The sequence below is a fragment of the Salmo salar genome, chromosome ssa24 (assembly GCF_905237065.1).
Source record: "Salmo salar chromosome ssa24, Ssal_v3.1, whole genome shotgun sequence".
Classification (NCBI taxonomy): Eukaryota; Metazoa; Chordata; class Actinopteri; order Salmoniformes; family Salmonidae; genus Salmo; species Salmo salar.
In genome coordinates, this window is record NC_059465.1 from 36856631 (window position 1) to 36874486 (window position 17856).

The following is a 17856-nucleotide window of genomic DNA, read 5'->3' on the forward strand; positions in this document are numbered from 1 at the left end:
TTTGTAATGTCCTAACCAATCAGTCTTCAGGAAAATAAAACGCTATGAAGGTACACGTTGTGATGAGAGTGCTGTGTGCGTTTCTTCCAGATCATGTATTGCCTCCAGGGATCCCTACTGCGGCTGGGTGTCCGAGGGAGCATGCAGACAGGTGGTGCTCGACCCAAAGTAAGTTACTGCTCACTCCACTATCATACTATCTATTTCACGTACGGTAATCATAACATCATTTGTGCTGTATGATGACTGGTGTCCTCAATGACGTCAATCCAGCTACTGTATACATTTTTAGTTTCTATGATTAGTCAAATTTTTGTGGTGCTCTGTATTTTCTTCCAACTGAAAGGGCCATTGAAAAGGCTGATGGAAGGAAAGGGATATTGCCCTGGGGCTGGGGCTTGGCAGGAGGGGGACTTGGCAGTCACCATCATTTGTGGCTATATTTATGAAGCAGAACTAGATGTGTTTTGAAAAAAACAGCATATGGAGTTTCGGTGGGCGAAACCCATTTAAGAGATGAAGTCATAATAAAAGGAACAGCTTTTGATGTTAAATTAATTTGATCCCAGCCAAATGATTGGTCTCGCATGCTACAGTACTATATCCTATTATAATTTCTAAAGCCCTGGCCTCTCGACTGTTCTGATTGAGTTTCCACTTTGGAAATTGAGTAGACAGAGGTGAGATGACCTCAGTTGTACTGTATTTCTAAGTGAGTGAGGATCTGAGCGCTATGATCAGTAGGCTCTGTGGCGAGCGATTGAAAGCATTTGGCCGGACGTGTCTCAGTGTTTAAAGGCCCAATGCAGCCATTTGTATCTCAATATCAAATAATTTTTTAACAATTAAGTACCTGTTTTCAATTAAAATGGTCAAAAATAAACTAATATAGCTTCCTAGCAAAGAGCAATTTCTCAAGCAAGAATTTAGCTAGGATTGTCTGGGAGTGGTCTGAGTGGGGAGGGGAAAACAGGCCCTTGAGAGTCTCTCTCTCCTCTCTCTCCTCTCTCCCCTCTCCTCTCTCCTCTCTCCTCTCTTTCTCCTCTGACCAACTTGTGTATGATGTGGGTCTGCTGTATATTACCAGGTGACATCTTGCACCACCCTCCAAGGCTAGATAAGTCAACATCCGATTAAAAACTACATAGCATGTGTGTTTCCTCTTACTGCATTTCAGCAAAAAGTATTCAATCAATACTCTACTTGTGATTTGAAGCCTGGTAAACCAGGCTGTGAAGAGCATGATCCATGCTCTGATTGTAAGCAGTGGTCCAGGCAGTAAAGGCTGTCATCCTTGACTGTAATCTCCCTGACAGTTGGCGCTCTGTTTCACTGCATGGTTGGTGGTCCTTCAGGAAAGTTGGGTGTGGGCTGCTGGGAGAAAATAGTGTCCACCTTCCTACCGCTTCATTGGCCTGGTCCCTGGCCCTGATGCGTGTGATTGGACCATGGACCCATATCGGTCCTGTGGTGCCTGATCTGTCCAGGCCTGTGCTCATCATGATCTGTCCAGGCCTGTGCTCATCCTGATCTGTCCAGGCCTGTGCTCATCCTGATCTGTCCAGGCCTGTGCTCATCCTGATCTGTCCAGGCCTGTGCTCATCCTGATCTGTCCAGGCCTGTATGAGTTCTGATCTGTCCAGGCCTGTGTGAGTTCTGATCTGTCCAGGCCTGTGTGAGTTCTGATCTGTCCAGGCCTGTGTGAGTTCTGATCTGTCCAGGCCTGTATGAGTTCTGATCTGTCCAGGCCTGTGTGAGTTCTGATCTGTCCAGGCCTGTGTGAGTTCTGATCTGTCCAGGCCTGTATGAGTCCTGTGTGAGTCCAGTCGTTCACTATGATGTCTCTGTTCATTATGCAGATCGGCCTTCGAGCAGGACGTGGAGCATGGCAACACAGATGGACTGGGAGACTGCCAAAGTAAGCAGGCCTCTTCCCTCTGTTGATCTGGGCTCAATGTGCCTCTGTCCTGCAGGACAGGGACGTGTCTCTCACCCCACCATACACAACAGCACACACAAACATTGTACACACACACGCACATACACACGCACACACACACAGCACATACTCCCCTAAAGAGTCCACAACCACTCTGTATAGACTAGAGTACATAGCTCTGTGTTGCTTTGTGGTTAATACCGATTAGGGGAATACCAATGAATCAGAAGAAAACAAGAATGGAAAGCCTGTTCACATTCCTTTAGAGAAACACAATAGACCAGAATAGACTGTTCACATTCCTTTAGAGAAACACAATAGACCAGAATAGACTGTTCACATTCCTTTAGAGAAACACAATAGACCAGAATAGACTGTTCACATTCCTTTAGAGAAGCACCATAGACCAGAATAGACTGTTCACATTCCTTTAGAGAAACACCATAGACCAGAATAGACTGTTCACATTCCTTTAGAGAAACACCATAGACCAGAATAGACTGTTCACATTCCTTTAGAGAAACACCATAGACCAGAATAGACTGTTCACATTCCTTTAGAGAAACACCATAGACCAGAATAGACTGTTCACATTCCTTTAGAGAAACACCATAGACCAGAATAGACTGTTCACATTCCTTTAGAGAAACACCATAGACCAGAATAGACTGTTCACATTCCTTTAGAGAAACACCATAGACCAGAATAGACTGTTCACATTCCTTTAGAGAAACACCATAGACCAGAATAGACTGTTCACATTCCTTTAGAGAAGCACCGTAGACCAGAATAGACTGTTCACATTCCTTTAGAGAAACACTGTAGACCAGAATAGACTGTTCACATTCCTTTAGAGAAACACCGTAGACCAGAATAGACTGTTCACATTCCTTTAGAGAAACACCATAGACCAGAATAGACTGTTCACATTCCTTTAGAGAAACACAATAGACCAGAATAGACTGTTCACATTCCTTTAGAGAAGCACCGTAGACCACAATAGACTGTTCACATTCCTTTAGAGAAGCACCGTAGACCAGAATAGACTGTTCACATTCCTTTAGAGAAGCACCGTAGACCAGAATAGATGAGAATGTCGATAAGTATTGAACAGGCAGTCGATTCTCAATTACTTTAGGCCTTTTCACATTGCATTATTCTTAGCCCTGTAATATCTTGCTTATAGCCTAGCATTTGATTTCCAACAGTGATGGTTTGTATAAACCTTGCTCTCTGCCTATCTAACCTCGGAAACAATGTTACACTTTTGAAATTCGATCTCGCCCCTGTACAGAGAATGCTGTGCATGAACGAGACCTCAACTTTTCTGATCCAGGCGAAATCATGCAACAGTATTATTATCATGGATATATCCAATTAATAGTCAATGGAAAAGCTATGAAAACACAGCCGTGCTAAAAAAGTTGTTTTGTAATTAACTTGAGTGTACAGTTGCTTTTCTACAACGGGTTAGCTAACCAACTAAGGCTAACACAGTCACAACAAACCGCGCAACTAGAATAACAGAAAAGTAGCTGCATTTGTGTTTGTTTTACCTGTTTTTCTATTTACCTTTCTTTGTAAAAATGATCTTATTCATGATTTTGACTGGCTGAGAAAAGATGTCCTGACACGTTAATTCTTAATAGGACAGTGGAGATGTTGAGACAGACAGAAACGTTTGTACAAACCCCCGTTGTTGGAAACCAAATGTTAGGCTAGAAGCAAGGGGAAACAATGTCTACATGCTTTTTACAGTGGAGATCAAGTTAATGAATTGGCTGTCTGGGGCCTCCAGAGTGGAGCAGCAGTCTAAGGCATTGCATCGCAGTGCTTGAGGCTTCACTACAGCCCCGGGTTTGATCCCAGGCTGTGCCACAACCAGCCGTGACCAGGAGACCCATGAGGCGGTGCACAATTGGCCCAGCGTCGTCTGGGTTAGGGGAGGGTTTGGCCGGCTGGGATTTCCTTGTCCCATCACGCTCTAGCGACTCCTTGTGGCGGGCCGGGCACCAGCAAGCTGACAACGGTTGCCAGCTGGACGGTGTTTCCTTCGACACATTGGTGCGGCTGGTTTCCAGGTTAAGCGAGCAGTGTGTCAAGAAGCAGTGTGACTTGGCAGGGCCGTGTTTCGGAGGACGCATGGCTCTCGACCTTCGCCTCTCCCGAGTCCGTAGGAGAGTTCCAGCGATGGAACAAGACAGGGAACTTCGAATTGGATATCACGAAAAAGGGGTAAAAAACTAAAACAAACAATTGGCTGGCTGGGCTGATGGGCACTGGATGAGTAGGGATTTCTCAGATGGAGCAGAAAACAAAATGTCCATTTTTGCTTCATAGGCTTACCCGTGCAAAACATATTTTTTTTTTTATATTGCTTAGAACACGTCTCAATCAATCATAATGCTTGTTTTAACCAACCCATTGTAGAATATTAATTTACTGCATTACAGGCATCACAAGCATTTGTAAATTAAGTGAGAGTGCGGCTTTTGTGATTGGACAGTGAGCATTCTAGGCGTTGTTCTTGACCCTGATTCACACTGGCTATTTTGGCACAGTGTTTCTGGGGCTAACCCTGAAAAGTTGATGCTAACCCTGCTCCTGAGCAGAGCCAGCTAGCCCTGGCCTAAGGTGAACATTCGCTTAGCCCAGGGCAAAAATGTCCTTCAGCCCTTGGCTAAGGTGCATTGTGAACGTGCCTTTTGAAGAGATGGTTTAGATCATGCCAATGTATTTTTTGCTTTTGCTCTTTGAAAAAAACGAATTAACACATTTTTCCTTTGATTTTTTTAGATGCGTTTGTGGCCCTCAACGGTAAGTACCAAACCTGAGGTAACGAGATGATACCTCCCCTCACACGTATTTATTTTCAGCTCTTCCGTTCAATCAATTCTTTGCTCTCACCATAATGAAACCCCGCCCACTATTTCACGAGAAGCTAAACGAGCTGAGCTTTAATTGAAATGTTTCATTTTCTTTATTTTCTTCATTCCTTTTCTTGTTGTAGACGTTCAGTCCAGTCCTCACAGTCATGAAAGGCCTCGTCATGGTCAGTTTACTTTTGTTTTCCCCCAGTTTGTCATATATAGTGTAATTCTCTAGCATCTAGAACCTTTCCTAATCTACTCCTCAGTGTTCCGAGTCCAGATCTTCCCTCTCCTCCACCCCTCCTCCTGCCCTGTTCTGCTCTGCTGTGATGGACCTCTAGACTGTGATGCAATAGCATTGATTTGTCCTAACCTTTGTTTCCCTAATTGGATGGATCTTGTTGTTAATAGAAAAGGCCTCCATGGTTCACTGTGGTTCACCAGACTCATCAAGGTGCATGAAAACGATGGAGGTTGTTGACAGAGGCTAAACACAAGCTCACTGCTGTAGAAGCTCCAACATTTTCCATACAAACCCACAGCACTGCTGCACGGTACCACTAGCTTACAGCAAGAATACTCACGCAGACACACGCAGACAGACAGCACAATTCAATTCCACACTTACATCTATTGAATGTGTTTATGCTCGATTCTTGGTGCTGGTTGATTAAACAATTTTCCCTCCAGGCTTATGAAGAAGAATGATAAACAGTCTTGATTAGCCTGCAACGATGTCACAGTCCTCCATAGCAACTCACACTTCATCTATACAAAACCAAGCATTCACACTCCCATATGGAATGACAAGAATAGCAATTTTTTGGGGGTGATAACATTCCAGATATAATCCCTTTTCTTCCCTACTGTGTTCCCCCATTTCTTCCTGTCAGATTTCAGGTGAAATACAAAGCGTTTGTATTTAAATGCAGCCCTGCAGTTGTGAGTGTTTGTTTCTCCCTGTAGGTATGACTGTGTATTTCAGGCAGTCAAACCCAAGCGTTTCAAACACAGACTGTTGATATAGTGCTGAAGACGAATGCCCTTTCTTTCCCCCCAGACGAGCCCTCTCCTCCTCTCCTCCTCTGTTAAACTTTTTAAAAAAGGAATCTGCACAAGTCGGCAGTTTAGGATTTTCTTTTCCAAGGAGCTGGTGCTGTGCCTCTGTATGTGTGTCATCTGACTGAAATGCACTTCCCTTGGCCGAAGAAAATGAATTATAAAAAAGTCCTGTCACACTAATCTCTCAGCCCACGGTGCATTGTTAAATAAATCATTTTAATGATTACCACGCGGAGGCTTGGGGGCTGTTGTGCATGGTAGACAAACGGCAACAATCCCAGCCCCCTACCACCTCCCTTCCTCTCCCTACCCCCACCACCAGCCTCTCAGCAACCATCACCCCCTCATGGGAAAGCGTGTTAAAATGGTTTACTGGGAGCTGGCCTGATTAACATACGAGCTGTTGATTACAGTATGGCTGCTGGTCTCCTGAAAGGAGAATCAAGTTATTGCTCTAAACAGGAGAGACGTGAGGATGGACACTGATAATGGGATTTATATGGACATTCTTGATAGAGGAGCCACAAAAAGATACAGGCTGGAACCAAATGAAGGAGAATGAATGTGGATATTGATACAACATAGAAAAATAACAGAGTATGGGATGGACTCGTTTTGTTTTAGTCCAGCTGTAACTGTGGCCAGCAGTGCACTGTCATTGATGAGTGTAATCAGTAGGGCAATTTAGGTTAAAGGACATTAATATCTTAATTATCCTTCATGATTAATTTGGTCATGTTGTTGGGCTTTTTCAAAGCACTCTGCTAAATATAGCTGATGGATTGACATTGAAACGTAGTGGGTAGAGAAGAGCAGAGAACGAAAACAGAAGACAGGTTTGTTAGGGAGCGATGAGGACTTTTTCTTGCTCTTCATATAAAGGTAAGCCTCCCTGAGGTGATTCTGTGAGAGGCTTTTTAGTCTGAGCCAGCGGCAGCGTGACATGTAAGTGAGAACAGGAGAGGTTCTCCTCTCCTGAGCCACATACCCTCTCTCTCTCTCTCTCTCCTCTCTCTCTCAAGTCACAGCTCTCTGGAGATACAGGGCCCAGTAATGAGCTGCCCAGGATCACCTCACCAGGGAGGCAGGAAGGCAGGAAGGGACACACACACTGCTTTGTGACTTCGCACAGCCCATCTGCCCCCCGAAAGAGTGTGTTTGTGTGCATGCGTATATGTGTGTGTAAGAGAGAGTGTGAGGAGAGTTAACCTGTGTTGTGTCCGGCAGGCCATCCCACCCTCCCATTCCCCACCACGGCCCACCCCCAAGCAGGAGGACCCCTGGGTCGGGGCGGCATGGTGGAGCAGGCGGACCCCCCCATGCCCTCAGATAAGAGGGACCCCTATATGGCGGTGCCCTCTCAGACCCAGCAGGACGCCACTGGTAAGCCTTGGAATAGAAGAGTCCATTTCTCCTGTGGCAGGGATGAAGTTTACCGTGTCTGCTTCCAACTGACCAGCCCAGAACTGTAACAGTGTCAGGAGAGAACAAATTGCCTCACCCCGTAGAGAGATTTATTAAACAAAGAGTTTAATGTCCCTGAGGAGATGTAATATACACACCATTACACTTCAGGAAGAAGAAAAAAATTAAGATTGCTATGTATTTATTTCCACAAGAAGATGGCCCCAGCTTTATCTTGTGCAGGAGCATGATATGGACGGCCCTTTTTGCCGTGTTAACATCCCAGCTGGCTCAAGGTCACTTTAAGCCCAGACACATAAAGACAACCAGAGAAAACACAGCTGTGATTACACTGATCAATGCCCTGTCCTGTAATAAAGGATAAACCATTAGAAGTTCCATTACATCAAATGTAATGTCTCCCTGGTACATTACTGAAGTCATCTTATTAGATGACTGGCTGCCTGAGTAGATATTGATAATCAATAAGGATGATTAGAGGTGACCGTAGACATCCACAGAACACACGCTCGCACACACGTACGCACACACACTTACACACTCACACACACACCAACGAGGAGTGCAGCTCTGTGTGTGTGTGTTAGGGTGAGGTCATCATATCTCTCTGGGGCGTGGCAGTGTGTGTAGTCTCCTGGGTGGTACTCTATGGCTGCGTCCCAATTCTCTGCCATTCCCTTCTCCAGAAGTGAGCACTTCCCGTTGTGGATTTTAAAAGCATTGGATTGGTGAAAACATTGACTGGAAGGAGTTTCTAGCTTTGTTAAATCTATGATAGGAAGTTTAATGTGGGAGAAAGGTGGAGAATGGGGATGCAGTCTAGATGAATCTCAGTGAGCTATCTGTTGCTCTCCTCTCGCTCTTTCCTCTCTGGGAGCTGGAACCAGACAACTGTAGCCAGACCAGACAGACACAATGGTGGCAGAGACTACAGCATGCTTAGACAGTATCACTGTGGTGTTGCTACCCTCGTTGCTGTTACCTGGGACCTGACTGGCCCCGTCCATCATGGCAACCGTCATGGCAACCCAGTTCACAGCAACAAGGGCTCACATTCAAACCAAGCTTCTCAGTGTTTTTCTTTTCAACAACAATTTTGCAGCTTGTCTCAGTATTATCAGTTCAATTTCAGCTCAAGTTGCTTTTTTGTGTTTAAAGTGAGCTCTGACATTGCCTGTTTTGGTTCTGTGAGTGACTGTATTTGCATGGCTTGTTTTTCAACTCTTGCTTGACAATTTATTTCCCTGCTTTGATTGTATTAAAGCACCATTTTGCCTACATGCAGCTTAAAGTGTCCCTGCATGGCAAGTTGAGCACCACTGTCTGCAGTACTCATCTCCTGATGTCCTTATCCTAGAGGTCTTCAAGGGTCCAGAAAGTTGGATCCATTCCAAAATGGATCCGTGGCTTTTCCACCCGACTCGCGATATGCATAAATATATATATTTTTAAACGGAGAACCGTTCCGAATGGACCCGAGGACAGTCAGGCTGTGGAAAACAGACCAATACAGACCCGTGTTGGTTCGGATCCGAGAGACCCGTTCAGACCCGAGAGAAAGAAAGCTCCTACTGGGCGCAGACCAGCGCCATCAATAAACAAGCCATATTGGCCAAATGATCCACAGTTACGTGTCCTTAAAAACTGACTAGAACAAATTACAGAAAACCTTTTCATTGTGTTTGGATGTGTAGCATATTCCAAACATAGTCTATTGGTTTTTGCTTGTCCATTTCACTGTTCAGTTGTCGGAGATCTGAGCAATAAATGTATCAGGGCATTGCATGCATATAGGCCTAGTCATCCACTGTATGACATGAATATTAAAACAATATATACTGCTCCAAAAAATAAAAGGAACACTTAAACAACACAATGTAACTCCAAGTCAATCACACTTCTGTGAAATCAAACTGTCCACTTAGGAAGCAACACTGATTGACAATAAATTTCACATGCTGTTGTGCAAATGGAATAGACAACAGGTGGAAATTATAGGCAACAAGCAAGACACCCCCAATAAAGGAGTGGTTCTGCAGGTAGTAACCACAGACCACTTTTCAGTTCCTATGCTTCCTGGCTGATGTTTTGGTCACTTTTGAATGCTGGCGGTGCTTTCACTCTAGTGGTAGCATGAGACGGAGTCTACAACCCACACAAGTGGCTCAGGTAGTGCAGCTCATCCAGGATGGCACATCAATGCGAGCTGTGGCAAGAAGGTTTGCTGTGTCTGTCAGCGTAGTGTCCAGAGCATGGAGGCGCTACCAGGAGACAGGCCAGTACATCAGGAGACGTGGAGGAGGCCGTAGGAGGGCAACAACCCAGTAGCAGGACCGCTACCTCCGCCTTTGTGCAAGGAGGAGCAGGAGGAGCACTACCAGAGCCCTGCAAAATGACCTCCAGCAGGCCACAAATGTGCATGTGTCTGCTCAAACGGTCAGAAACAGACTCCATGAGGGTGGTATGAGGGCCCGACGTCCACAGGTGGGGGTTGTGCTTACAGCCCAACACCGTGCAGGACGTTTGGCATTTGCCAGAGAACACCAAGATTGGCAAATTCGCCACTGGCGCCCTGTGCTCTTCACAGATGAAAGCAGGTTCACACTGAGCACATGTGACAGACGTGACAGTCTGGAGACGCCGTGGAGAACGTTCTGCTGCCTGCAACATCCTCCAGCATGACCGGTTTGGCGGTGGGTCAGTCATGGTGTAGGGTGGCATTTCTTTGGGGGGCCGCACAGCCCTCCATGTGCTCGCCAGAGGTAGCCTGACTGCCATTAGGTACCGAGAGGAGATCCTCAGACCCCTTGTAAGACCATATGCTGGTGCGGTTGGCCCTGGGTTCCTCCTAATGCAAGTCAATGCTAGACATCATGTGGCTGGAGTGTGTCAGCAGTTCCTGCAAGAGGAAGGCATTGATGCAATGGACTGGCCCGCCCGTTCCCCAGACCTGAATCCAATTGAGCACATCTGGGTCATCATGTCTCGCTCCATCCACCAACGCCACGTTGCACCACAGACTGTCCAGGAGTTGGCGGATGCTTTAGTCCAGGTCTGGGAGGAGATCCCTCAGGAGACCATCCGTCACCTCATCAGGAGCATGCCCAGGCGTTGTAGGGAGGTCATACAGGCACGTGGAGGCCACACACACTACTGAGCCTCATTTTGACTTGTTTTAAGGACATAACATCAAAGTTGGATCAGCCTGTAGTGTGGTTTTCCACTTTAATTTTGAGTGTGACTCCAAATCCAGACCTCCATGGGTTGATAAATTGGATTTCCATTGATTATTTTTGTGTGATTTTGTTGTCAGCACATTCAACTATGTAAAGAAAAAAGTATTTAATAAGATTATTTCTTTCATTCAGATCTAGGATGTGTTGTTTAAGTGTTCCCTTTATTTTTTTGAGCAGTGTATATTAAAGAAGACAAGCTAGCCATGTTCCCGACATCAACATGTATTTCTTAGAGGCTACTACTGCAATACAGATATAGGCATACAGAAGGAGGCTAATTTGTACATTTTCTATCAGAATATATTTGATAAAGATAAGGATTATATTGTTAGATTAAAGTAGTAACTCTGGTAGGGCTGAAACATTCTTTCCCACCTCTAGCTCAACTGTCGGAGTCAGTTGGAGCGCTGGTGAGTACTGCCTTCATAGGCCTGCAGTAGCTGAGCCTGATAATAGCCAGCTGGTGAGTACTGCCTTCATAGGCCTGCAGTAGCTAAGACAAATAATAGCCAGCTGGTGCGTACTGCCTTCATAGGCCTGCAGTAGCTGAGCCTGATAATAGCCAGCTGGTGCGTACTGCCTTCATAGGCCTGCAGTAGCTAAGCCTAATAATAGCCAGCTGGTGAGTACTGCCTTCATAGGCCTGCAGTAGCTAAGACTAATAATAGCCAGCTGGTGTGTACTGCCTTCATAGGCCTGCAGTAGCTAAGCCTGATAATAGCCAGCTGGTGCGTACTGCCTTCATAGGCCTGCAGTAGCTAAGCCTGATAATAGTCAGCTGGTGCGTACTGCCTTCATAGGCCTGCAGTAGCTAAGACAAATAATAGCCAGCTGGTGCGTACTGCCTTCATAGGCCTGCAGTAGCTAAGCCTGATAATAGCCAGCTGGTGCGTACTGCCTTCATAGGCCTGCAGTAGCTAAGCCTGATAATAGCCAGCTGGTGCGTACTGCCTTCATAGGCCTGCAGTAGCTAAGCCTGATAATAGTCAGCTGGTGCGTACTGCCTTCATAGGCCTGCAGTAGCTAAGACAAATAATAGCCAGCTGGTGCGTACTGCCTTCATAGGCCTGCAGTAGCTAAGCCTAATAATAGTCAGCTGGTGCGTACTGCCTTCATAGGCCTGCAGTAGCTAAGACAAATAATAGCCAGCTGGTGCGTACTGCCTTCATAGGCCTGCAGTAGCTAAGCCTGATAATAGCCAGCTTGTGCGTACTGCCTTCATAGGCCTGCAGTAGCTAAGACCGATAATAGCCAGCTGGTGCTTACTGCCTTCATAGGCCTGCAGTAGCTAAGACTGATAATAGCCAGCTTGTGCGTACTGCCTTCATAGGCCTGCAGTAGCTAAGACAAATAATAGCCAGCTGGTGCGTACTGCCTTCATAGGCCTGCAGTAGCTAAGACTGATAATAGCCAGCTGGTGAGTACTGCCTTCACAGGCCTGCAGTAGCTAAGCCTAATAATAGCCAGCTGGTGAGTACTGCCTTCATAGGCCTGCAGTAGCTAAGCCTAATAATAGCCAGCTGGTGCGTACTGCCTTCATAGGCCTGCAGTAGTTAAGCCTAATAATAGCCAGCTGGTGCGTACTGCCTTCATAGGCCTGCAGTAGCTAAGCCTGATAATAGCCAGCTGGTGCGTACTGCCTTCATAGGCCTGCAGTAGCTAAGCCTAATAATAGCCAGCTGGTGCGTACTGCCTTCACAGGCCTGCAGTAGCTAAGCCTAATAATAGCCAGCTGGTGAGTACTGCCTTCATAGGCCTGCAGTAGCTAAGACAAATAATAGCCATGCTACACCAAACCTTCACAAAAGTTGCTTAACTTTAAAAATGTATTAAAGTAATTGCTTGTATGGAAAATATGAACAGGTTATTATATTGCGTCATTAAATTAATTACGAACAAAGGTGATTGCCTACCGTACCCAACAAATGACAGCGATAGGCTAATGCTATTTATTTTACAACAGACCTAATTTTAACCTTAAAATACACTGAACAAAAATATAAACGCAACATGTAAAGTGTTGGTCCCATGTTTCATGAGCTGAAATAAAAGATCTCAGAAATGTTCCATATACACAAAAAACATATTTATCTCAAATGTTGTGCACAAATTTGTTTACATCCCTTTTAGTGGACATTTCTCCTTTGCCAAGATAATCCTGACAGGTGTGGCATATCAAGAAGATGATTAAACAGCATGATCATTACACAGGTGCACCTTGGGCTGGGGACAATAAAAGGCCACTAAAATGTGCAGTTTTGTCACACAACGTAATGCCACAATGTCTCAAGTTTTGAGGGAGCATGTAATTGGCATGCTGACTGCAGGAATGCCCACCAGAGCTGATGCCAGATAATTTAATGTTCATTTCTCTACCATAAGCCTCCTCCAACGTCATTTTAGAGAATTTGGCAGTACGTCCAACCGGCCTCACAAGCTGTTCTTGTCTATTAATGTTCTGTATTATGTTATGTTTCATGTTTTGTGTGGACCCCAGGAAGAGTAGCTGCTGCTTTTGCAACAGCTAATGGGGATCCTAATAAAATACCAAATGCCAATCGCAGACCACGTGTATGGCATTGTGTGGGCGAGTGGTTTGCTGATGCCAACGCTGTGAACAGATTGGCCCATGGTGGAGGTGGGCTTATGGTATGGGCAGACATAAGCTACGAACACAATTGCATTTTATCGATGGCAATTTGAATGCACAAAAATACCATGATGAGATCCTGAGGGCCATTTTTGTAAGGTATCTGTGACCAACAGATGCATACCTGTATTTCCAGTCATGTGAAATCCATAGATTAGGGCCTAATACATTTATTTAAATTGACTGATTTCCTTATATGAACTGTAACTCAGTAAAATCTTTGACATTTTTGCATGTTGTGTTTATATTTTTGTTCAATATAAATATGGAGCACAACATTAAAGACAGAACTTAATTTAGCCAACAAAAATATCTCAACAAAATTAAACAAAACACTTTTTGCATAGGCTATTTAAATAACTTGTTTAGATGATTAAATTGCCCTACAATAATAATAATAATTTACAATAATAATAATAATGACTAAACAATCGATAATAAATACAAAAATAAATCAAAGGTAGAAAATTGCATCAAACCTCAATAGCGAGTTGCACACAGTCCATTTGGCTGCACCAATGTTCTTCTAATCTTTGTCCACTACAATATTAAAACTTGTCCCCGAGGATATTCTCCTTGTCGGCTCCTATTCACTATACTCTTTCTCCTCTAACTTTCATTTTACTTCAATGAAAAAAGACTCCAACTTCACAGTCAACAGTAGCCTAGGCCAAGGCTCCAGTTTCAGCCGGATATTAGCTTTATTAGTTTTATTGAGTTGCAATTGGCTGACCCAGATAACAAGCTCGCACAGTTCTCATTACACAAACACTAAATTAACAGAGGACAGGTCCAATCGGGTCCATTCGGTAAATACATTTTAATTGCACATACCCGAGACCCGTTGCAATTATATCAGACCCGTCCCAGATCCGAGACAAAAGTCAGAATTTAGGACCAGGATCCGCTCGTGTCCCGGGTCGGATCTCTGAATGTTGTGTCTGTTCAAACCACGAAGACCTCTACTTTATCCCTCTTTCACCTGCGCAAGTGCACCTCTCTTCTCATTCCTAGCTCCAGGTGCCGAATGTACTGTGAAAACACAACAGGAGAGCCAATCTAATACATCAAGGTTATAGGTCCTGACAGCCTCTATCTCTTAGCATAACCATAGACATCAAACCTCCCTCTTAGCCAAATCAATAAGAATACTGTACATACAGTACAGGGAAATCTGAATTCATCATCACCAGAAGATGTTTTGAAATAAATGAAGCTTTAAATATCAAAGACTTATAACTCCCCAAATTCTTAGCCCCCAGATTCATCCCTGCTAGCAATTAAAATTACATGACATTCCAACTTCCTGTTCGCAGCTCACTCATTTTGGGATCCTTATCTGTTAATGAATATGACAGTATCAATATGTATTAGGGCAACACATTGGAATAATTAGAATGGTAAAACAGTGGATATTTAGTAACTCCCCATCTACCAGATGAGAGCACCACTGTTGCTTGGTGACCATTTCTGGCTTTCACAGTACATTTGAGCACAGTTGTGTCTGGGCTCATCTATCTGTGTGATATCCCACCTCTCCCCCACGACCCTCCCTCCCTCCCTGCACACCACTGTCCGTTACCATTGTGAACAGTCTCCCTTCCACAGGACCTTTCATCTGTCCAGATGGAATGTTCCAAGGCTGTACCTTATTGTAGTGCAAATGAATTACTAACCGTATTTATGGAGCATCCTACCCCCTACCAACTGGAGTTATACCTATCTATCTGTCCCCTGCCCTGTCTGAGGGAATGAGTCCTGTACTCCCCCTCTCTCCCTCCTCCACCCCGCCGACCTGTGGCCATCTCTGTGTGTCTCTTCAATTTATGGGTTCATTACAAAAGCTATCCAGATGGAGGGAGGGAGGGAAGGAAGGAAGGAAAGGGAGGCTTTCTCTCCCGTTGCTCTGTGGCCTATGTCGTCTGTTCCACGTAGAGTCACTTTTCTAATGCCTGAACGGTATGTGTCCACAACTAACTCTCACTTTAACTCCCTGGCTCAGGTTGGAATGGCATCTGTGTTTATGAAAATAAATCATCTGGTTGTGTACCATGAAGGGTAGATGTGTATAGGACATGGGAACATATTTTGTTATGCTGGAAACCATTCTCAGTGTGTTTCTTCTAATGGTTCACTATTAATGAAATGGGCATAAATCAACAAACGTGTCTGTTTTCCCCGGACAGTTTCGCTTTTCAATATTGCATGTTTACATGTGCATTCTATATGTATATTTCATCATTGTTTTAGACATAGGCCTTTTTTATTCAATTAACAATATTATTCACATGGTGGTGATTTGCACCCTGGTTGTCATAGCATACACTCTACCTTCTGGTTGTCATAGCATACACTCTACCTTCTGGTTGTCATAGCATACACTCTACCTTCTGGTTGTCATAGCAAACACTCTACCTTCTGGTTGTCATAGCAAACACTCTACCTTCTGGTTGTCATAGCAAACACTCTACCTTCTGGTTGTCATAGCAAACACTCTACCTTCTGGTTGTCATAGCAAACACTCTACCTTCTGGTTGTCATAGCAAACACTCTACCTTCTGGTTGTCATAGCATACACTCTACCTTCTGGTTGTCATAGCAAACACTCTACCTTCTGGTTGTCATAGCATACACTCTACCTTCTGGTTGTCATAGCAAACACTCTACCTTCTGGTTGTCATAGCAAACACTCTACCTTCTGGTTGTCATAGCAAACACTCTACCTTCTGGTTGTCATAGCATACACTCTACCTTCTGGTTGTCATAGCAAACACTCTACCTTCTGGTTGTCATAGCAAACACTCTACCTTCTGGTTGTCATAGCAAACACTCTACCTTCTGGTTGTCATAGCATACACTCTACCTTCTGGTTGTCATAGCAAACACTCTACCTTCTGGTTGTCATAGCAAACACTACCTTCTGGTTGTCATAGCAAACACTCTACCTTCTGGTTGTCATAGCAAACACTACCTTCTGGTTGTTTGGGGCGGCAGGTAGCCTAGTGGTTAGAGCGTTGGACTAGTAAGCGAAAGGTTGTAAGATTGAATCCCCAAGCTGACAAGGTAAAAATCTTTCATTCTGCTGCTGAACAAGGCAGTTAACCCACTGTTCCTAGGCATTAAGAATTTGTTCTTAACTGACTTGCCTAGTTAAATAAATAATTACCTTCTGGTTATCATAGAAAACACTACCTTCTGGTTGTCAAAGCAAATACTCAACCTCCTGGCTTGAACACACCACTATCAGGCTGAAAAGTTTGTAGGGGAGTCTGAATAAAGGGAAAAATAGAAATGAGGTCCTCAATGATCTGATTACTCAGGAAGCCTCTGATTACATACCCTGTAATGTTAAGGTGAACCTAGGGAGACGATGTTATGTCATCTCCTATGGATTCTAAGTATGTTTGATCTATTTAGACTGTTTAGTAATAATGTTTGCAGAGGTCAGAAAAATAATCAGACCTGTTACTTTTTCTATTGTGTACTTCCGCCATTTATATCGAGCTTCAAGCAACAGGCTTCCTTCCTCCCCATTAGCTTGCATTGTGTTGCCCTGCTAGGTTGTCTTTTTCCTCCGCCTCAGAGAACATATACAGTGCAGTACGTCTGCATTTCACAGGATCCACATGGGTCTTTCCTCTTTGTGTCTTTCAGAGGTGTTCTTACATTATAAACCCGAGGCGCTCTATTTAATCCATTCACCGTAAAATGCATCGCAATTCAAATAAGTGATTTTCATTTCCACAGTTTGATCTGAGTAGATCTCCACATGCTTAGCTTGAGCACAGTGTTCTCCATCTTAAATAGGTGGGGCTTTAAGCGATAATTGTAAATAATGAAAAATAAAAATAGAGTCCTAAAAGGTTCTTATGTACCCATGACTCAAACAGAGTACAAAAAACAGAGTGGACAAAACATTAAGAACACCTTCCTATCATTGAGTTGCACCCCCTTTTGTCCTCAGAACAGCCTCAATTTGTCAAGGCATGGACTACAAGGTGTCCAAAGCGTTCCACAGGGATCCTGGCCCATGTTGACTCCAATGCTTCCCACAGTTGTCTCAAATTGCCTGGATGTCCTTTGGGTGATGAACCATCCATGATAAACACGGGAAACTGTTGAGCGTGAAAAACCCAGCAGCGTTGCAGTTCTTCACACACTCAAACCGCTTAAAGACATATTCAATGTCTGATTTGTTATTGTTACCCATCTACCAATCACTGCCCTTCTTTATGAGGCTTTTGAAAAGCTCCCTGGTGTTTGTAGTTGAATCTGTGCTTGAAATTCAATACTTGACTGAGGGACCTTACATATCAACATATGTCCCTCAGTCAAGTATTGAATGTATGGGGGACAGAGGAAGGGGTAGTCAATAAAAAATTGCGTCAACCCCTATTATTTCACACAGCGTGAGTCCATGTAACTTATTATGTGATTTGTTAAGCCAAATGTTACTCCTGAACTAATTTAGGCTTGCCTAAACAAAGGGGGGTGAATATTATGCAACAACTATATTATAGTTATTACATTTGTCAAAATACTTTCACGTTTACATTATGAAGTATTTTGTCTAGATCAATGACAAACAATCACAGTTAAATCTATTTCAATCCTATTGTGTAAATGAACAAAATGTGATCAAATCCAAGGTGGGTAAATACTTCTGATACCCGC

At 44.1% G+C, this 17856-nt stretch overlaps 1 protein-coding gene across 4 annotated transcripts in view; it reads left to right on the plus strand.

The window, feature by feature from the left end:
- LOC106585847 (semaphorin-6A) overlaps positions 1 to 17856 on the plus strand; it is a 107530-nt gene that overhangs the window by 81032 nt on the left and 8642 nt on the right. The window contains exons 15-19 of one of the 4 annotated variants that reach the window (XM_014172532.2): positions 91 to 168; positions 1860 to 1918; positions 4736 to 4756; positions 4950 to 4991; positions 7099 to 7254. In XM_014172532.2, coding sequence (XP_014028007.1) covers positions 91 to 168; positions 1860 to 1918; positions 4736 to 4756; positions 4950 to 4991; positions 7099 to 7254 — 356 coding nt within the window. The remainder of the gene's footprint in view (positions 1 to 90; positions 169 to 1859; positions 1919 to 4735; positions 4757 to 4949; positions 4992 to 7098; positions 7255 to 17856) is intronic. The other 3 variants (XM_014172534.2, XM_014172533.2, XM_014172536.2) reach the window with 3 other exon arrangements.